This window comes from Paramisgurnus dabryanus, chromosome 8, assembly GCF_030506205.2.
Source record: "Paramisgurnus dabryanus chromosome 8, PD_genome_1.1, whole genome shotgun sequence".
Classification (NCBI taxonomy): Eukaryota; Metazoa; Chordata; class Actinopteri; order Cypriniformes; family Cobitidae; genus Paramisgurnus; species Paramisgurnus dabryanus.
The window spans coordinates 17757084-17780110 of NC_133344.1; the positions used below are offsets into that span (position 1 = coordinate 17757084).

The window sequence follows — 23027 nt, forward strand, 5'->3', positions numbered from 1 at the left end:
TCCCCAAATGAGAGATTAATGTATTAATTGTGTGAGGATATATTTTAAAAAACCAAATAACCCCAACATCTACATTTTTTTTAGTTAAAAAGATAATTATACATTTATAAATATTCACACCATCTCATAAAGTAAAATGTAATTATTGCATACGCTATATTCAGTATTTCTCTGTATTTATTTAACATAACTCGGAACAACAAAATAACAAATTAAAGGATCTATTTGACTATGAAAAAAATGTGTTTTAACATTTATCATACACTTATAACACAGAACATAAACGGAAAAGCTGAAAACAAGCTGCTATAAAGTAAACAAAAAGAGCCACAACGAAGTTTAGAACAATAAAACAATTAGGCTACAAATTTTATATTAAATAAACAGATCAATACCGTGCTCGGCTATTTAAGCTTCACAGTCAACACAAGTTACTTTTGTTCTCCTCGCACAATTTCCGCACAAGGGTTTGTGGCATCGTCAAACAAACACAGAAAGGCCGTGAGCGCATCTTCGATGTTGCGCTTCGCGTGCGCGGTGGAGCCAGCAGCTTCAGTCAGGACAAGGCTCTGCCTTCTCCCTGGACGTTCAGTTGACTGAAAGACGGTCCTAATAATAATAATAATAATATTCTAATAATAATAATAATAATAATATGACCAGCAGAACTAGTGAATATAACTTGCGCAGAGCAGCACTCGATAGGACAGCAGTGCATAGCGGAGAGCAGGGCAGCCGCAAGCTTGTCAGATGTGAATGAAACATCTGGATCCCTAATCTCCGATGAAGGTAGCCGCATCTTTTTCCTCGGTAAGGACTCTGACTCATTTTTTGATGAGGATGAACTGTTGTCTTGCACCCAGGAAAGGTCGCTGTCACAGCAGTCATATTTCTCTTCATTTTATTATTATCACATTTCTAAAACGCTCCCTATAAACTCTTTATAAACCTATTTTTTAAAAGGCAATAATAATTTGTATTCCAATAATTTGCATTTGTAAGCAAACAAGCATATGCTAATAGTACTGGAGACGCTGACAGAGAAAATAAACCGCAGGAAAGGACAATAGAATTGCGCGAAATTTAGAGCGGTCAATATGACCGCTATGGCTAAAATAGGTAGAAATGGTCAAATTTTCTTTGCCTTTTGTGTAATTTATATAAAATCTATTGTAAGTAAAAATACAAACACTTTTAGGAAAAGTCACAAACCAGCAAGATTGTATTTTTTTAATTAACAAAGTTATTGTAAATATAAATTTCAAAACGGTCATTTTGACCGTCATGGCTGTTCTAGTGTTAAGCTACAGAAACATATATTTTTGTAATGTTTACAGAAAATATTCAAACATTCATATACACCCTAAAAATGCTGGGTTACTTTCAACCAAGTGTTGAAAAAAAAGGGACAAACCCACACTAAATAATGCTTGGTTGGTTCAACCCATTGTTTTGGTCAAATAAGGACAAACATATGCTTGAGGTTACCCAACTATGGGTTAAAACAACCCAGAATCTGGGTTGAAATGAACCCAACTGTTGGGTATGTCAATGTTTGACCCAACTATGAATTAAAACAACCCAACAATTTTCTTAGAGTGCAGCTGTTGGGTTAATTTAACCCAGAAAATGTTTATATTTGCGTCTGAAGTGGATTAAATCAACCTAGCATTTTGGGTTGAAACAACCCAGGGGAGTGTTTCCCAAACAACGACTAACTACTGTACCTAGTCAAGACTGTTTCCCTAAAACATAGTAACTTTGTCAAGCATGCATTGTTTAAACCATGTTGGTTCACCAACATACACTAGTTGATGATGTCACATGGCAGGTGGGGTACTAAGTAATCTGTTTAAATCGATATAATGTCAGATTATTGCTGTAAATAACGTACATTGCATCGGAAGACTGATTTTGTTACCGTGATTTAGTTTTTTTTTCAATATATTTATTTTATGTGCAAGTTTCCTGAATCACTTCCCCCAGGGATTCCCCAGGGTCTTAACGCTCGTAGAGCTGCGCACATGCGCGGTTTTCAAATAAAACGCTTTCTGTTTACAAACTTAAAAATGTAAAAAAAATGATATATATATTTAGAATGATGGATATAGAATGTACTACATGTTTTTTTGCTTATTTTGTTCAAAAGCATGATCAACGTAAGTCTACACATTATAGTAGCAAGGAACTATGCTTTTAACCACAGGTGAAGAGCTGTCGTTCTAACCACACAAGTTTGGAAACACCAAATTGTTGAAGTTTGTCAGTAACGACAAAACTTACGACAGTAGTTGGCTAACAATGCTTTTGGGAAACGCTCCCCTGAATAGGTTAATACAACCCAGTGTGTTGGGTTTGTCCATTTTTGACCTAATACATGTTAAAGTAACATGCACTCTAAAAATGACTTTGTTATTTTTAACTCATATCTGGTAAATACTAGACACATGCTCCATGTTGGGTTAAAAATGACCCAGTGTTAGGTTGCTGTTACTGTATGCAACCATGTGTTATAAAAACCCAGCAGTTGGGTTAAGACAACCCAGCATTGGGTCAATTTTAACCCAGCGGTGTATTCTGGCCAATATTTACTCAACATGGCTTGAAAATAACCCAGCCATTTTTAGAGTGACGCATTTATTTAAGTGTAAAACTAAGCGTTAGATTATTTTGATGATTGAATGCTTAGTATGTTCTGTAGGTTCTCAAAGATGCTTGAGTACAAAACATGCTGCCAAATGTCATCCAATCATCTCATTTCTTTCTGCAGGCCCAGAAGAAGATGTAGCACTGAGAGGAAGAAAGGCCTTCCGTGGCCAAGCCGTGGTCAATCAGATCCCTGAGACGGAGCTGATGCTGGATGGGGACGATGATACCATCAGTCTACTGCAGGAGAAAGAGGTGGACAACTTGGCAGGTAAGAGAACTACCAGACCTATACACAACACAGAGACGAATCTCTAGAGCAAAGATTTTTTACATTCCTTTTTTAAGGCGCAACATCCATTTGGATCAGTCATAGCACATAAAACAAATGAGGCACAATTCTTTAAATTACCTGTGAGTTTACCTGTAGAGAAGTCTTTATCTAAAATTACTGGTTTGAGCCATACAGTTTTTGGTGATATTTATTTATTTATTTATTAATTTAAAAAAGTGTGCTATTTGGCAGAATGACAACGTATGATATAGAACAGATATATGAATATATTTCTGACGTGTCAGTCTGGATGTTGAGCGGTGTATTTAGTGTGGTTACTCTGTCACAACTGTTTATGTTTTTCTGTCCGTGTGCTGCTCTGGATAGTGTTCCTCTGATTTTTAGTTGAATGTTTATTTATTCTTTACTCAAAGGATGTTTAAAAGGTTTCATTCAGATTTTTTAAATATCTTTCTTTTCACAGCTACAGTAATTTCTGTTTCCAGTTTTTTTTTTTTTTTTTTTTTTGCCGGGGGCAAGTTTGTTTAATTATGAGATATTAACCCTTCCAAAAATCTCATTATTCTATCTGAATCAATTCTGAATCTGATCAGTCATTAAGAGACAATCAAAATCAATACAGATTAACTCAGGGTTTAGAATTAACTTGATAAATGTTACTGCTATAAAACATTTGTCAAATCAGTCTCGTTCATAATTAAAGACGGTCTGATGATTTTTATCTTTCATGATATTTTATATATCATTATAAACCCAACAATAGGTTAAAACAACCCAGTGTTTGAATTACATCCCAATGGGTTGTGTTCCTCATTTTTTGACCCAATGATGGACATTTTTTTAAATGCAGGTTTAGGACTTTTGTTCCCTGTTTGTCAGCAGTGCTATGCTAATATGGCACATTTTCATCAGCTCTACATCGGCAGATGTTACTCATGATATATGTGTTGTGAAGGTACAGTAGACATGTTATTAATAACATCACTTTTAATCAATACCCTCCCACACTCACTCTGTAGACCTTCATTATTCAAAGAATCTCAAAAATGAGTGGTGAGATGAATGGTAAACACAAAATGTATAAGTCTATAAAAAAGCCATTACCCAATTTATGGGTTTATTTTCTGTACCATGATTTTGCACAGTTATGTATTGGCTGAGTCCCTCTTTACATCTGAATCAAGAGCCTCTTTTACATTTAATATGTTCCCATCAACATTTGCAGTTCCCCTGAAAGGAATGCAGAGTTGCGAATCACTCCACTTTTCCCTTCCTTTTATGTTAAAAAGTAATTTTGCGGGAACACAATCAATCATAGGTCTTGGCCAAGCGTGTAAATTCCTTAAATGTTTAATGTGCACCATTTATAAAGATAATGAAGAATTTTGATTTTAGAGTTTGTATTTGCACATTGTTTTCTTTTTGGAGATGCTTGCAACACAGTTCCAAAAGTGAATTGATGAAAGTGTAAAGCATTTATTTTGTCTTACTATAAATGTTATTTACCATGTGATGTGTTTTGACTGTCAGTAGTTGAAGGCTATTCGTTCACATGCTTTTATCCAAAGCGACTTACAGTGCTTTACAAGATATACATTTATTTTTAATCAGTATGTGTGTTACCTGGGTTCGAACCCATGACCTTTTGCTCTACCTACCTAGCACAGATATTAATGGGTATGAAAAGGTCCTGTTTTTATAATGACCGATTGCGGGCTTATGTAATGGTTTTGGGTTTTTAATGTGCCCATTTGCAATTGCATTTTTTTTAAATCAACCTTTAGTTGTGTTTTGTGCATGCAGGCAGCCAGACACTCATTTTGGAGATTGACGCTTTTATATGCATTGTACAACTTCGCCACAGGGGGAGCTGTGTAATCTGTGGAAGTTTCAATGTTAAAGGAACAATATGTAGGATTGTGGCCAAAACTGGTATTGCAACCACAAAACTTGTGGCTAAAACTGGTACGGCAAACACACAACTGGTGGCCAATACACAAAATGACAACATAAACATCAGTTGAGGTCTGCAGCTCCAATTTTTAAATGTCAATATCCTGGCCGAACCACTGTTGTAATACGTATTTGAAATAAAAATTATTTCTTAATGTCTAGTGACATATCAGGGCCATTTTATGATTAATTTATATACATTTCTTACATACTGTTCCTTTAATGCTGTTTATGCTGATGCTAATGAGTGCAGTGTAAACAGTCCAATCAACAAAAGCCTTTTAAAAGGCCAATCAGAGCAAAGATCTCATTACTGTTACACTGGCAAATAGCAGCGCTAAATACTGTAGCCATATAATTGGTTAATATTGTATTGTGCTTATAATACACAACAGAACGTAATAAAAATAATAAAATGACAATAATAAAATGTCATGCCCTGTCCCAGTTATATATAGTTACAGTACTTAGCCCAGGATTTATTCGTTTAATATGTATTTCTATTTGATCAGAAAAAATAACTGTCTTCCGCATGCATAGCCTATTGAGTCATAGCTGCAGAGAGAAGACTCATATACATTCCCAGCATGCCTTTGTCTCATCACACTGTCACTCCAATGACATCACAGATAGCGCGAGGCAGACAGAAGCCTGTTTAGCTGCTGACGTCAGGAGACAGCGCACGGCCAGACTGCTCACAGCTTGGATTTCCTGAGTGCAACTGCACCTGTTTCATTCCAGCGAGACAATCCGCTAATCCGCATGCTAGGTCCTAATAAAAAGCACTACAGATTATTTTAATTATTCGTATCATTATTTGGTTGTTATTATTATCATCATCATCATCATCATTATTATTATTCGTATTATTATTTTTTTATTATTATTATTAGGCTATTAACATTTTTAGCCTATTCAATATTTTAAATTTGTGTAGTTACTAGGCTATAAGGTAGAAAGTAGTAAGATTTCATGTAGGCTGATCTTTCTGATTCTGTAATTTGAAAGTCTTGCTTCATCCTGGTTTTTGAAATAGTCCCTGGAGGCTTTAGCACTAATCCTCTCTAGCAATGGGAACACTGGATTAAGTGTATTGTCTTTTGATTCACAAGTGTCCCTCTAGGTAAAGGCCATGATACAATTGACTCTTTCTCTGTGAGGTTTTCATAAAGTTATCACGAAAAGGGAGTTGATTATGACTAAAGCTTTCTCACTCTTTTTAAATGTATATGTTTTCTATAATTTATAATAATTTGGAAAAACATCACCGATAATATTACAATATAAAAATAGGGTTATTTAGGCTCCCAGCAATCGGGTTATTTTGCCCATTCCTTATTAATTGCATTAATAGAAATCTAAATTCATTCCGGCTCTCCGCTATATTACTAAAGCCGGCTTTATGTATTTATTTGTTGTCATTTGCGTTTTACATCTTTTACGTTTTACGTCTTACATATTTACATGTTATTAATGTATCTTTCATAAAGAAACTTGGTCAATTTAAAGTCGGCTAAATAGTACTATTTTATTTATTTTAACATTAAGATTTGATTTAAATGTACTATATTTAAATTACTTTCTTCCGCCCAGGTTATGAAATATATTTCGTAAAATTATATATAAATAATATCTCAAATATATAATGTTTAGTATTATTTTTGCGAAATATCGGATAATATGGCTTGTACAGTTATAGGCCTACAGTAAGAAGCAGGGTGGCTTTGAGCTGTTTGTAAAAGCGGTCAGGGAGAGCAATGAAGAGTGCTCTGGGAATTGAAACCCAAATCCACTTGTAATCTTGCAACAGTATCGGGCATAATTGGCCGAGGAGAGCAGATTAAGATTGATGAGACGTTAAAGTGGCTCTTTGGAGTTCAGGGGATCGATAAATATCCCAATTTCAAGAGCCTCTCCTCACATCTAGGACAGACCCGTGGGCTGCTGCTATAGCCTATAACTGTGAGCTAATAAAAGACTGTTCAAAAGAGTGAGAGAAAAATACATAGGCCTACACACAGAGAGGGAGAGAGGGAGAAGACGAGCGTTTAAGATTACGTCCCAGCAAAGGTCAAAAAGTCTGTAAATGTTTTTATATATATATTATTTAAGAATAAATATCATTTTAAGGAGTTTCATAAAATGTCTGAGCGTCAAGAGGAAGAGCGTAAAGGCTCGGTACGCTGTCACAGAATCGTCTAAAATTATTTTTTCGTAAAATAATCAGTGTAAATAATTTTATTTTTGTGGAAAGTCTTTATAAAATTACCTACATTAATGTGCTTGAACTTGCTGGACTAAACATGTTGTGAATTTCAATGAGCCTTTAAAATGTATTGGATCTCATTTTCTCGATTTGTGTGCATCATATTTGTCTATCATGAAATACAGTCTCGCAGCCTATCGGCCCTTTTTCTAAAAAAAAAATCTTTTTTTAGCATATTACCTACCACATTATTATTATTTCCGTATTTAAAAAATGCTATATTATTTAGATACTTTATAATATAAACATAAAAAGAAAGACGTGAAGACGTAAAATAGCTAAACATATTTTAAAACGTTTAGCCTCCTAGTTCGGATATAAATTAGACTGTTGTCTGTTTTGTAGGCCCTGTGGTTTTGAGCACCCCGGCTCAGATTATTGCTCCAGTCACAGTAGCTCGCGGGACTCTCTCGATCACTACCACCGAAATCTATTTCGAAGTGGATGAAGATGACCCAGCCTTCAGACGGATTGATACCAAAGTAGGTTGACATTTTCATTCATTGTACATTTGCTATTGTGTACATTTGTAATGGAATGCAAATCCCAAAGCAGCTTTACAGATTTAATAGGGGTAATTATTTTACAGCGTTAATAATTTGTTATTATTATTTCTAGATCGAGGTTCTTGTCATAAATGTTTGCGCAATGTCCATTTCTCGATTTACAAACACTATGAATAAATGCTTTATTTACAGGACCTGCATATCACTTTTACGGCTAAAAAGAATGAAAATTATTTAATCGATCGTCTTTAACATGGAATAACATTGCATTAATTAAGAGATGCTTCCAGAATTTTATTTTAATCAAGCCACCAATTTTGACATATCTGTGCAAATTGCATTTATTGGGATTGCCCATTCCATATTTAAATGTATCTTCTTTTCTCAGTCACTGTTTATTTTCTTTTTCCGTATACTTTATTTATTTTTTGCGCTTTTCTAGTTTTGAAAAACCAAACCACATTTTGCAAATGTTTCTGTTTAATTTATTTAATTTTCAAATTTCCACAAATGTTCTTGTTTATTCTTATATAGTGAATCATTATTTGGACACAAATATTAATTTGTTTTATTAACTCTTTAAATAAACAGATATAAAAATCAAATCACAATATGTTATATTCCAGTGTAGTTCAAGTGCATTATTTTCAGGTATATTTTCCCATATATATATTTTCAATTTCAGCCTTTTATCATGTAAGCAATGATAAAACAAAAACGGTCGAATATATTTTAAATAAAAATTCAAGTATTCGTATGGAATGTTTAGAAACGTAACAAATAGTACCATCAAAATGTAAACTTTAGAAATTTGAAACTTGCCATTGAAGACAGATGAGCTATCATTGATGCAGGTCTTAATGTTTTTTCTCTGTCAGAAATAATGCAGGCGAATGTTAAAACAGGTGAATTATACTTCTATTTACGTATCACAGAACAACATTCACAACTGCAGACCACCGGATTCACAATCTACAAATGTGGCTATTTACAGTATAAAATGTACAAGTTATATTCTGTCAAGGCTCTTCTCGTAGCTTTGTTTTGAAAGGTAAAATAAGTTGTTGGGCAGGGCCCGTAAAAAGGAAAATAAAATAATACTGACAGGTAACCATATATTTTGATTGTTGATACAGTTTGCTCCCTCGTTGAGTTGACAAAATAAGGAAACTATTTCAAACGAAAATGTAATTTTTTTTGTAATAATCCACATAGTAACGACCGCACATTTTGCAACAAAAACCTGTACTGGTTTCAATAACAGTAACCATTTTGTGGAGCAGTTTCTGATTAGGCCTCAGATCTCTGAACAGTCCGGTCTCTGATTTCACCTCACAAACATGTCGTTATGATGTTTTACCTCAGAGTTTCTCCAGGCTTTTAGGGTTGGTTAGTATTTCTCTCGCGAGTCGCCAAGTCTGTTTAGCCGCGTTTTCCAGACCCGAATGAGGCTTCCCTTGGAAAAGGTCTAGATTTGGTAGAAAGTAATGGGGACATCGCCTGCACTGCAGGCAAGATATTAGCTGCAATAAAATCCCGTTCAGCCGATCCCCGAGGCAGTTTTCGTCCCAGTCCGACTCTCGTGGATGTTTTTCACACTCGTAAGATACCAAAGTTTTCATGTGGTAATTATTGAGAGGTTGTCCCGGCAGTTCAAGGTGACGGTCGCGCAACGTCTTGAGGAGGGAAAGACATTTCTTTCTGCATCCACCCAGCAGCAGTCGGTTCTCCGCTTCGGCGAACTGCAACACCCAGGCGTCGCTTTCCGCCGAGCTCTGCTTCCCGTTTAACGAGTAACACTCCTTGGATAACAGATTGAATCCCTCGGCTTTCACTTCTGCCACCCTGTTTGGACCAGGCCACGGGATGTGCGGCAGTGGCCAATGCGCAGCGCTGCGCGGCCATATGCCGGTGCATTTGAAAGCCGGTGTGATCTGAACCACATATCTATCTCTGATGCGCAATTTAACCTCGCTTGTATCTGCCACCATTTTAACGACGTCCCTATAGCTGCACTTATCCACCGCCTGCGCCACCAACGTCTGGAACCTGGAGCGGATTTTACGCGCGGACAGGTATCCCGAAGCCGTGATGAACTCGACCCAAAGAGACATGCTTCTCTTCCGGCCGTCGCTCAGCTTGAGCACGGCGCAGCCTGGCAGAGAACCGTCGTCCACGAAGTTGAAGACTCCCATCTGGTTCAGATAGAGGACCACTTCAAATTCGGTAGGGGAGATGACCTCGAGCCCCTCGAAACGGTTATCCATTTCGTTTAAGGAGCTGATGAAGCGGGGTTCCTGGACCTCCACCTCTTTCAGGACGTCCGAAACCACCTTGCACACCTCCCTGATGGTTTTGGAGATGGCCGCCTTCCGAGACTGGCATTTCTCGTTGTAGTATTTATTTAGGTGGTACACCAGTTTGGCCTGGGCAGCGATCATATTTGGACAGAGATCCGGGTTGTACACCGGAGTCTCGCAGTAACCCGAGGGATCCAACGCGGCTGTTTGTACAGGAGCCAATTTTAGAGAAGAAAGTTAACTATTTAAGGAAAAAAAGGGGTTGTAAGAAAAAATAGCCAAACCTTTTATTTGTGCGCGGAGCACATGCGCAAAGTCTGGCAGTTAAATCATCAGCTTCTGTTTTCAATTGCAACCAAAAGAAAGTTGAACCCCGGGTCTCGTGTTGCGCGCTGCAATTAAAAGTCCATAAGCACGGAGCGCGGATGCAAACCGGCACGGCGTTCAGTAGTTCATCAAACCGCTTTAATTCACATGCAATTTTCTCTTGAAATAGGGATTTGAAAGTGCAGGGTGCTCTTGTGTGTGTCCAAGCTGTGGCGGTTGCCGGCGAGGTGTGTTTAAGACCTCCGAACTCACTACAGTCAAATTATAAAGGGAGGGTTCGAGGCGAGCTCGACCAATCACGGCTCGACTCGTCACTGTCTTCAGTTTATCGACGACAAATTAATCCTCAGTTTATACACATCTAAATCTAAGGAAAGCCTCGTCTGGTGGAAACACACCTACACTTTGGAGGAAGAGAAAGAAGATGTTGGTTCATTTTCGATGTGGGTTTTCCGGTATCCAGACGCAGTCTGTCTGTCTATTTTTATTATCCAAACAGAAATAGCATTTTAGAGAAGTGTCATCTTTCTTTCATGTAAATAGTCATGTCATTTAATAATTTGTGAGTTACCTTTTACATATCGTTTTAGTCTCTATTTACTAATTTTCGAAAACATGTGTGTCTTTGTTAGACGGCTTTACTCGGAGTATTTAAAGTTGTCTAGTTTTGCATGTTTTCGTTCATCTATTTTTTTTATTATGAGACTTAATTTAACGTTTAAATTATTAAATTGCATACGATCTTATATGCTCTTATAGACTATTGCATTTAATTTATGTGCTTACATTTTAAATTATTTGCCTATTTGATTTAGGTATTTATATAATTATGGCACATTTGCTTTAAAACATTACACATCGAATATTTTAATATTTTGTTATTTGAAATATTTTATACATTATTAGATGTGTTTTTTTTTCTTTCTTTTTGCAAAGTCAAAGGCGTATAGTGAAAGTTTTAGATTATGGTTAGATTGATGTTATACTCATCATTGTTCAGTGTAACCCGTAAATTTATGTTAGATGTTTTTTTTTCAAATTATTCTAAAAATGAGATGTTTCAAATATTTTGTTGTTTCAAGTTTATTTGATATTCTGTCTAATGTCGTGTTCAAGTACTTGAACAATTGCGTTGAAAGTTTAATTTTTAACATTAAGGCACGCAGAAACTCTTAAATGTGTAACTATTTTTACAACTTTGATATAAACCTCCTTGCTCGATAAAATAAATTGTATTAATCTTTAGCATTTGTTTTATTAATAGTGTAATTATTTTAAATGAAAAACTACAGGCGTCCACTTTTTCTTTGAAAATTTGTTTAATAATAGTTTAATCAAAAGTAGTTTAAACTCAAAAGTTACAAATAATAGGCTCACAATTAGCTACAAGAATCATGACTAATTATATAGCATTATTTAGCGTAAGGTTTTCATACTTTGTAAATATTTTTAGCTGTATTTCCATTTAAAAAATTTTTTTAAGGTTAACGCACAGTAAACGTTAGTTCGGAATAACAAACTTCGTCATATTTTTACGATTTGAAGACGAACGTTATGGTCATGATTATGATAATGCTATCATTGCAAGAGATCCCCTACCTTATTCAACCTTATTTATGAATATTAAATAATATTAGAGCTTTGATTTGATGATACATAGGCTTATGACCATATTTAGATTATATTAAGATGTTGTACTAAATATAAAACATTTTCTAGATGATAGCTGGATGTACAGAAGAGTGTATCTAAATGCATGTATGTTTTAGCATATAAGACAGATTCTTATTGGTCACTGTACTGTAGTTCAGCATCATGGTTGGCTGGCTCTAAACCCCAACTGCTTGGCTGGTTCTGCCTGGATGGTCTTGCCAACCATAATTAATAGTGTTCTGCTGTTTGCAGACAGAGATCACACTTATCAGAATTTTCTTCTGGCCTGTGAAAACCAGATGAAAGCTGGATGAGTGTTTGACAGGGAAGATTTTATGGCTTGATATTAAAACCAAACACTTAAAAAAAATCTGTACCAATAAAATTATAGTTCTGCACAGCAACAATGTTCATTCTGTCTGATGTATAAATTAAAAGTATTTTGAAGTGTAATTCATTCATTTCTGGACCACTCTATATCATATCCAAGTAAAAATATTTATAAATATATTATACACCTTCAGAAGGAAAGTCAAGGGTATTTTGACACAATTTTTTTTGTTTGAAACTCTATTCCTCTCTTTTTTTTCTTTCTCTCACATAGACTTTCTTTTTCTCATTCATGCACACATGCACACACACATTACTTGGGAGGTACTCAACCATATCCGATCTCACTATCTTCACAGGTTCATACTGTGATGTATTCTGCACAGCTTTTGTATCTGAATCTGTTTTCTTTCTGTTGTTTACAATAAGTCATAGCACAGTGTTACGCATCAGGCATACTTTTATCTGATAGTGTGTTGTAGTCACAAAGAAAGATTGCAAAGTGGTCCGGTCACATGTTTAAATTTAAATATTTGATAACATTTATTATAAATGGTACATTTATACATTTACATTGGCTTTTACGAAGAAATTCAAAGAATACTTTTTCATAAATTTTTGATTCCAACCTAGGTTTGGTAAGAGCTAGATCGTGCCAACACATTTAAAAACAAAATGCTTTCTGCTCCTTTCAAAACTTTTGTGTCGCGTCTTAAATCATACAAAAATAAAATAATTAAATACTGTGGCTGAAGTGCTCTTATTGTGTGACCCTACGGGCCCTTAAAATCCCCCTTGACCTCATCCTCGCACACACACAGTATCTCCACAACATTGCAATCTGTCTGTCTTCGTGACTAGAACACACCATCCACAGGCTTTGCTGTGATATACGAGGACGTGACAACAGTGCGCCTGCTATTTCTGACCTAGCGAATGGGATGGTAGATTGTGTAAATCAATACAATGACTCTGGCTTCCGCCCCTTTTTGGACAAGCGTATGACCCAGGAAACGTTTAGCTTGTTGAAGGCCTCTTTGTTCTGGAGTTTCCTCACCAATCATCTCTTCATTTTTCTCTCACCCTCCCATCTCGTTCTGAAGAGCGATTCTCCTGTCAGAATGGTCAGGCATGCTGTTAAAGGCCCTTGTCAAACATGATACAGCGTTTAACTATCAGTGAACATATGTTTTAACCATTTGTTACAAATAGACATTTTCAGATTAAGGTTATGACCAAAATATTGTCTAAATAATTGTGTGAAATTTTATGTTATATTTAAGATGCTAAATTATTATGTTAAACAGTAGTCATGTTCATTTTAAATACATTTTTTTTTAAATGAATGATGAATTTAGTTTTTTATACTAATATCACAACACAACAACATGAATGATGCAGAGAAGCACATTTACTAACTTTAAGTTTAAGTAATATTACATTATCAAGGGCAGCAAAGATCATTTACTTTGGAAGAAAACTTGAGGGAAATTGTAATAAAGGGTTTTATTAGATTTTTATGTAAGAAAACAAGATTTAAATATTTTTTAAATCATCTGCATACAGTGCTAAAGTCATCATGCACTGTTTATTAGTAATAATGCAACATCATGGGACAACATTAAATAGCGCTCTTCTATATGCCGATATTAATATTACCAGAATTTTGGGTCTGATTTAAATATATAAAGAGCTTTACTGTCTTAATTGAAGTTAATAGTCACTTCTCCACACTGATATTAATAATCCTATTATTCAGTGACAAAAGGAGGTCAGCTCAGTATTTCCTCATCATTCATGGACGCTTCTGATCCCATCATCATTTCGCGACAGCGCTTTGAGCTGGAAATAAAGAACAGCAGAAATGGATCTGAGCCAAAAGGCGTCGCTAGGTCAAAGCACAGATTATCAAGTGCACTTAATGGAGTGGAGAAGTCAAATATAAATCATATTAAAGGGCCTGCCATTTAAGACAAGCAATATTAGCATGGAGCCCGGCAACGGTGGAGATTGCATTATAGAAGATGGACACTTATTATGACATATCCCTTTCAGCTTCCTGCAAATGGATATCAAAATTGTCATTGAGTTTTCCTCCAAAGCGAATTCAGTTATTCCAGGCAATATGGCCGCACTGCAGGGCTCCCAGTTAATTTTCTCTTGCCTATCGGCTGTCAGCCCCCCACCCCTCGCGCTTTGAATTCTCTCCGTCCATTTGTTTTATTTTTCACGCTGTATTGGAAGCCTCGTCCTGGGGGAATTTGTGAGGAGAGAACAAAACCTGTCTAGCAAATCTAGATTTTTAGGCTAAACTGAATCTGGAACCTCCAGTACTTAAAAGAGCGAGTCTGACCTCCAACAAGGTAAAAACGGAAAGACGTACATTGGAAAATTAATCCGGTTTTTGAGCTTTGCCGTCATCCCATCCCCACAGCAATATGTGATGCTTGTCAGCTTTTTTGATTAATGACATGCATTCATTTGCATAGATTTAACATTGATATCATTAACTTATTCATAAAAGGTCTTTTTGATTCAAATGTCCTTTAATCAGAAATTGTATGCTTTGGAAGACATAAAGAGGCGCGATTCGAATATTTTTGGCATTAGTATGTTCACATTTTGTATTCAGTAAAGTTTTTTATTTGTTTTCAAACCCCAGGCTCAGTAAAACACCTTTAACAAGCAACCGTCACAGGACACCAACCTCTTCAGCTCTCTGTGATTAATCTTAATGTCTTGGAGAAATCCCATGTTTAGAGGTTGAATCCGTAATCATTCGCTCACTGACCCGATGATACTCAACCAGAACATCCTCTCAACAGCCCCGGTGAGAACAATGCCTTGATGCTTTTCAAATTAATTATACCGGCCCATCCCGAGAAGCACGCGTGCTTAACAGCCGGTTCTAGAGGCTGAAAACAAAAGGTAAAAAGAAAAGAAGTGAAAAATACTTTTTTTCCGGGTTGGGGGCTCGGGTAATGAAATGCTGGTGGTTGAAGCCCATGATGAAATTAGGCCATGTAACCCAAATAAGGGATGAAGGCTTCATAATTGCCAGTCCTTGAGATCTGAGGTGCTGGGTGCCAACTGTCAGAGCTGGGCTAATGATGACAAATGTCTCTCTATGCAGATTGCAAGAGGGAGAATAGAGAGAGAGAGGGAGGGAAGGTGGGGGGAGTGAGAACAAACCAAGAGAAAGGGGGCAAAGTAAAAAGAGGTGTGAAGTTAGACAGGTGCCTTCTTGCGAATCCTCTCATGAAATCATCTTTTAAAGAGAAGATGCAGCCATGGATACATGTTTACAGATCCAGAGGAAGATACATTATAAAATACAGCCAATTTAAAAGATAAATTACAATAGAACAAGTAAGCTATTTAAAGTCATTTTAGATATTTCAAAAATACATGTGATCTATATTTAACCTAAACATACAGTCAGCCACTTTGTTTATTTCTTAATTTTGCAATAATGACTAACTGACTGTGCATTTATTTACTGCCTAAGTACATTAATAGACATGGAATTGTGATTTATCTTATAATAATTTAATTATGTGAAAAAATACAGAGAATTTTAAACTGGCACACCAGTGTAGTCAAATATATAATTATGCTACCCAGTCTCACGAAAAATGTACCTATAATCACATAATTTTTTGATTCTTTTTTTGTGATACTGTCTCGAATTTCCATGTTTTTTGTGATCGTACCACAAATTTCTGTTTATGAGTCATTGTCACGTATTGGTAACTCAACTCCTTTTTCCTATTTTCAAACCATTGTTGATTCGGTTGATGGTTAGGTTTTGTGTTTGCATTAAAATGTCACTTTAAGTATTGGTTTATAAAAAAAATTCTGATTTCTTTTTTATATTTTCTGATTTTTAAACCATTGTCGCCTGACGTTAGGGTTAGAGTTGGGTTTGGGTAAGGATGTCCTTTTATGTAAATCTAACCCTAAACCGAAGCGAAAATGGTAAGAAAATAGGAGAAAACAGTTGGGTAACCAATACATCACAATGACACATAAACAGAAATTTGTGATATGATCATGAAAAAAACTCGGAAATTCGTGACAGTATCGTGAAAAAAAATACAAAAATTATGTGATTAGGTACGTAATTTCGTGAATTATACAAAGTATTTGACCAATGATAATAAAGAAATTTAGAGAGACGTGTTATAAATTTTAACCTGATATCACAGGAATTATGCGTGTTTTACATATTGTACGAAGTGAATTGTACAAAAACATACAGTGATACCCCTACCCTATCCCCACCCCAAAAACCGGCATCATTGGGAGAACGCAAATCATACACAAACAAATTTGGTCGTACAAATTCATACAACCTCCTCTTATTTGCCATAAAATTGCGTTGAAAATGTTTGAGCAACTTAGTGCTCAACAAAATGAACAAAAAACACCAAAACATTATTTAATCCTGTAACCTGCTCTTTTACTAAACCTTCAATTAGGAATTTTATTAGCCCTCCCTGCTGAAAAAAACAATAAAACCATTACAGAAAATTCTAATGGTTTCCATTAAAATACCAATAGGAACCATTAGCTTTTACCATTAAAACCACTACACTGTAGTGTGTTTTGGGCCATATTCCATTAGAACCAATAAAATTCCCAATAAAACCAATAGAATTTCTGTGATGGTGTCTATTGTTTTTTTAGCAGGGCTATAACACAACAACAAAGAAAGTCATAAATTCGTCTGTGCCGATCGTAGCTAAGGAGGTTATCTATTGAAGAAGCAAGAACCTATAGTCCAGCTTTGCCCAATTTGTTGCATGAATGGTTTTTTGAAAAGGTTCCCACTTGCTACAAAGGGAGCCCCCTTTTTTGTTTGCCCTCACCCCATCTGTGTCATCTGTTGGCCCTGCGTGTGATGGGCGGTATCTGTTCGAAAGAGGGTGCGGCACAACGGGGGGAGCGGCTCCCTGGTGACCGGGGCCAGTTGTTTTATGGACTCGCAGACTGGAGCAGGCAGTTCATAAGTTGCCAGTTCTTTTGTGTAAGACGACAGGCTGACACGTGGGAGGCGACATGGCCATATTGACGTATATCATTTCCATTAATAACACGGACTGCCTCCTGCCTCGTTTTCGCCTGCTGACTAATACAGAAAATCCTTACACAATGACAATACTTAATTGACAATGTGAAATGGAGAGGGGTCTGTTGGCTGAGACTGATTTTGATGTTCTTTTATTAAGACTAAGGGTGGGAATTGGGAAGAATCGGTCTGGTGATCTAATATTATATTTCAAAATTCAAAAATAATCGAGTGTGCATTTTGTTCACACAGTCGTACTCTGAATTATGATTAATCAAAACAAACAAAAAATTATTTGTTAAATTAACTAAAATATGAAGAAAAATACAAAGTTTTTTTCGGAGCACGATCTAAAATGCTATAGACTTGATTAATGTAATGCATATATTAGCTTTATATACATACATACTTCTTGTTTGGTTTCTTGACAAATGCTTTGTGATAAAGTGGTCTGCAAAAGCCATATATACTCTCAGGCTGAAGTTATACAATTGAGCTGACTGGTAACAGAAGCAAGCCTCTGTTTTCCATAAGGGTGCAACATATGGAGCTAGTGGCCGGTGTTTTATATTACACGCTCATTAACACCACATGAGCTGTTTTGTGTTGCTGACACGGACCTTCAGTGAAGGTTAACATGATTGATATCCTTACCTCCACTTTATGTGAAAGTCTGATTTTGTAGGTCTGATTTTAGGGCAAAAGGAATTAGGCGGCTCATTTTATGGTCAGTGGTGCCTGTAAAAACAGTAAACCTTGTATATTTTGTCTCTTTAAAGAAAACAAAGCCTCTTTATAATCAGACAGAAGGATAGCAAAAGATTTTGGAAATCTGTGGGAGCTACTTTTTTTCGTTCACAGAGAATAACTTGTGTCATGCTAGTGTGAATTCATCTGATTTTCTGTATCTAATGCTGTGTTTTATTGTATTTTAAGGTTTCTGGTGGCCTTAATAATGTAGTTTAGCTATAGTTGGCTTCATAATCAGAATTCAGTAGGTGTGCAGCTCACATTAAAACTCATAGAGAGGGCAGGGGGAAGAGCTGACGTCCCGTTTCCTGCCTTCAGGGCTCTCTGCATGCTGGAACAGCCCTCGGGCTAAAAGAACCATTCTGATGACCACGTGTTCCCTTACTATAAAACATTCAACAGCCAAGCCTTCTCATACTCAACTTTTTACATAGCAAGTCGAACAATTGTGTCAAAAATATATGTATGCTGTGTGTTTCTGTTTTAAATATATATTTAGCTTCATTTTTTAATAAAGGCGAACGCATGCAAGTAATTCAGAAAAGCCATGTTGAATGTTTAGGTAAATAAATATTATATTAATTTACCAAGCAAGTTTCTATGTTCTTGCCAGCAGTTAATGGTTTGCTGAGAAATATGTGCACTGTCAGAAAAAAATGGTCCCAGCTGTCACTGGGGTGGTACTCTTTTTTTTAAAGTACACATTTGGGTGATTCTCATGAAATTCAGACTTAGAAAGTGTCCAGCCTCAGACTTTTTTAAAAAGCCCTCGAAGCCAATTTTTTTGCACATATAAGATTAAGGTCTGAACTTACTATAATCATTATTTTTAGAGGATTTAAAAAAATATTTCCTATAGAATTATTTACATTTTTTAGATTATTATTATCAAAAATTATTATATCATATTAGTATATCAGAAGCACATATTGGCACCAAAAGACTGCATATATTACTACCTCAAGGTTACATATTGGTGTACATACACTGTAAAAAAAATCAGTAGAAATTACAATGTTATTGCAGCTGGGTTGCCGGTAATTTACCGTAGATTTACATTTATGTTATTTACTGGCAAGAGTTTGTTCAAAGTTAAATAAATTTTAAATATTAACAAGTCTTTATCTTTACAGAATAAAACTATACAATAACAGCCTCATGCAAAGCATTCTGGGAACCAGAAATCATCATCAACCTTTTTCTGTTTTTTGCTTCAGATTTTGTTTCCCAGAATGTTTTGCTTGATGCTGTTTTTTTAGTTTTACTCTGTAAAGACAAAGACTTGTAAGTGTTTAATGTTCATTTAACTTTGAACAAAATATTGCCAGTAAAAAACATAAATTTAATTCTACGGTAAATTACCGGCAACACAGCTGCAATTTCTACGGAATTTTTTTACAGTGTACATAATGCCTCAGTGACTGTTTGGGACCATTTTATGACCGTTTTTCCTGACAGTGAATACTAAATATATTTCAAAGTCACATTTTCTAGTATTGTGTACAAATATAAGAATTTTGTAGCATAAAAATGGTTGGTTGTTTATTTGGGATTGGAACTGTTCCCAACTATGGGTTGAAACAACCCAGCATTTTGGGTTAAAACCCAACATATATATGAAACAACCGAGCCTTTTTAAAAGAATGCTATGACTTTTACGCTACTTTGTTAAAATTCAACTTATTTTATTATTGTGTAAATTTGGCTGTTGGCGGTGCTGAGCGTGTGCAAAAACATTCGGGAGTGTTGACACCATCTGACGAACGGGGATTAGTCGTTTACAGAAGCTGTAATATGATAGGTCAAGGCAAGGAGGCGCTTCCTCTGCGACTCTGGGTTGGCATAATGAATGATTGACAGGAGAAGGGGAAGCTGCCAGTCGCCGGCAGAGGTGCAGGCTTGATGGCTGCCTCAGAGCTCCGCGGATCCCTTGATCACGGTGGGCCGCCCCCCTTTCATCTGTGCCCACATCTCTGCCAGGAAAAGCCGCTTTTCTTCCACCCTCTCATCGCAGTTTTTTATTCGCCCTAATTTGCACATTTAAGACTTTTTTATTTGCTTATTTGCAATTCTCTTTATTTATTTATTTTTGCCACAGAAACCTTACTCCCACTTTCTCTTCATTTCACCCCCCTTCCCATCTCCCACCCCCTAACTACGAGCCTCTTTCTTCTCGGTTTGCCTTTGGGCGCTGAACTAATTTCAAGCTTCGTAATTGCAGCGTGTTGTACACCTGCCTGCTATTAATTCTCCCCCGTCATTCACTCTCTCTTTCTTAATGAGATATTATTATAATTATTGTTATTATGGTGTTTGGCGTAATTAACTTGATTGATGTTGGTGCTAGGGGAGGCTTTATTTTGGCATTTATATAGATGAGGGGATACATTTCCATCACCCAGGACATGACCAAGGTAGGTCTGTTCATTCCTCTAGTTGTGCAATAATGGGTCCAGTAAAAGGGTGTTTGTGTTGGCCGGTTGAAGTTGCAGTTAAAGCTGCGTGTCTGCATTAATTGTAAAATTGAGATGCAAAAGCCTCAAAACACCACCTCCATCAAAAATGAGACAATTATATATTAACTGAATGCTGTTGGCACATATTATGCATTCTTATACCACATGGCTGTTGAATGCTTTATTCTGATTGGTTGAGAAATGCTTCATGGGTGTTGATTATTTTTCTGTAAAATGCACACCTAACCTGTCAAATGTCTTAAAAACACCACCAGAGCAACGTTTGTGGTAACCGTGGTAAAAGAGGGTCCTCTGGTCCTTTGAATTACTTGACAACAATGAACACCCGCAGTATACCACCTTGGGTGTGCATTATTTTCGAATAATTCAACAGCAAGCCATCAGTTATTCCTTACATCAAATACTTTGACTTCAAATCAGCTTACTCCCAGTGTCAGACCATTTAAAAAATACCGGTTTGTTCACAGAATCCAACAAACTTCCGGCAAACTGTCTTATAAAGTTTGTTGAGTATGATAAAAAGTCATGTTTTTTTCATCTAAGCTTCTAAATTGTTTTTGTTGGGTATGAAATATTATCCTTGAGATTGTGAACCAACAATAACTGGTGCATGGTGCACTACATGTTGCTGTTTTAAGACTAGACTGGTTAAAGGCCGAACAATAAACACCAATGAGCTTTGTCCCTATAAAATGGGACCCTGTGAAATTGAAATGCCCCCCTCCTTCCAAAAGAGGGCTAAAGCTTTTGCCTAGTCTGAATTTTGTCAACCTGTTGTGTTCAGGGAACAAAAAGTTCTCGGTCCATTTGATCCCAATCCGATTGTTTTGGTGTTTGGTGACTGATTGGAGCACAAAAAGAGAAGATGCTGGCAGGGCCACAATCTTTACATGTACAGGCAATCCAATTAGAGGGTCGTATTAAGGGGTCTTCATGCTGGAGTTTTGTGTGTCTTTGATGCAAAGGCATTGGCCGTCGGTTTGCTGGCTTGAGAAGTTTAAGGGTGTAAAGTAGGCTCTACAACACAGCCAGATTCTGACATTGTGGGCATGCATTTGTGTATCTGTAAAATTTTAAAAACGGTCAAAGCATTTTTCCCCGACCGGTGTGAGATACCTGCTGTTTTAACACCCTTGAGGTCTTATTATATTCTATAGTCTCAGTCAATGCGGTATAAATTGACATAGAGCAACATCAGTGGATCTTTAATGAAGCACAAGTCTATATTCTATAAATCCTTCATTTTAGAGATTTAATAAACGGATTGTTTCAAGATAATACATTGTCCAGAGTTACCGGGATCCTGTTATTGACATTGCATGTGAGCTTCAGGGCTCACGAATAGCAAGCGCTTTTGTTTGCCATCTTCCCAAGCCGAGAATCTTTGAGTGGGTGACAGCTATTTAACGCCACACGACCTGCGTCTCAAGAAAACCACTGTTAGGGCCCTAACCAATCCTGTTAAATACAATTACCATTCAAACTCCTTCAAACCGCTTTGAACTATGCCTTTTCACATTCCCTGCAAAGATTTGCTACAGAGAATATTTAACCAAAAATTCAAGAGCCTGAAACTTTGAAATCTCCTCCTGCTTCCTATAATAGAGAAGTTTTGGCATTTTAAACTTTACGCTGTAAGTATGAAAGTTAATTTGTCTAAATAATGTCTAGATTTATGTCTAAATAAACTTAGAGTATGCTGTTTAGATGCCACATTTTATCATAAAACAAAACTTTAATGTAAATGTTCAAGCATTTTGTAATGCACATTTTTCACTTCTGACACCATAAGTTTTAAAAATTTCGATCATGTTCAGAAAAGCTATTGAACATTTCTGCGCATTCAATCGCATTCAAAGGGTTCAGCAAAAGAAAGGACAGACTATAATGCCTAATAGGTGCTTTAGTAATTCTGAAGTTTTCATAGCTTAATCTGTTCTGAAAGCTCTGCGGAGAGAAAGGGTCCTGCAAATGGCCCTCAGAGTTAATGTGATGTGACTTCTGTACAATAAGGCCGGCCGGACGTTAGAAGCCCATTCTGCCGCGCTACCTTTTCTTCAAGCCTGGCTGGACCTTTGAAAACCGCTGCCTAAATGTTTTATAAGATGGCCTGTGTAAGCCACTCAAGGACTCTCTTGATACAATGGCTACTTTAAGACTATTATAAGACAGCTCTAGGGCCAGGGGAGAGGATACAAATAGCAAAGCTTCGGGCTCTTTTTGTTGCGAGTCCGGGATTGGTTTAGCACAGTCGGGAGAGTCGTTGTGTTTTAAACACACTTGTTGTACGCCTCATTTCTTCTCTTTTGCTTTTGTTAAAGATTTAGCTTACTTTCTTTGTTGATAGCACCTCACTTGCATTGGGTGACTGCATATGAAAGTATATATAGGATAGTAAGCTTATCAGATGCTATGAGTGCACTTACTTTGCGACTTTAAAGGGACACTCCAAT

General features: G+C 36.4%; 2 protein-coding genes across 2 annotated transcripts in view; one reads left to right on the forward strand and one right to left on the reverse strand.

Moving 5' to 3' along the window:
* The window catches only part of nbeab (neurobeachin b), a 328780-nt gene that overhangs the window by 223916 nt on the left and 81837 nt on the right, over nucleotides 1-23027 (forward strand). Inside the window, exons 38-39 of the mRNA XM_065280795.2 lie at nucleotides 2771-2917; nucleotides 7506-7642. Coding sequence (XP_065136867.1) covers nucleotides 2771-2917; nucleotides 7506-7642 — 284 coding nt within the window. The remainder of the gene's footprint in view (nucleotides 1-2770; nucleotides 2918-7505; nucleotides 7643-23027) is intronic.
* mab21l1 (mab-21-like 1) lies at nucleotides 8563-12969 on the reverse strand. The gene has a single exon (XM_065280794.2). The coding sequence runs from the start codon at nucleotides 10105-10107 to the stop codon at nucleotides 9028-9030; it is 1080 nt and encodes a 359-aa protein (XP_065136866.1). The 5' UTR covers nucleotides 10108-12969; the 3' UTR covers nucleotides 8563-9027.

Excerpts from the sequence above, each read along its gene's own strand:
- mab21l1 (XM_065280794.2), bottom strand. The coding sequence starts at position 10,107 with ATGATCGCTGCCCAGGCCAAACTGGTGTACCACCTAAATAAATACTAC.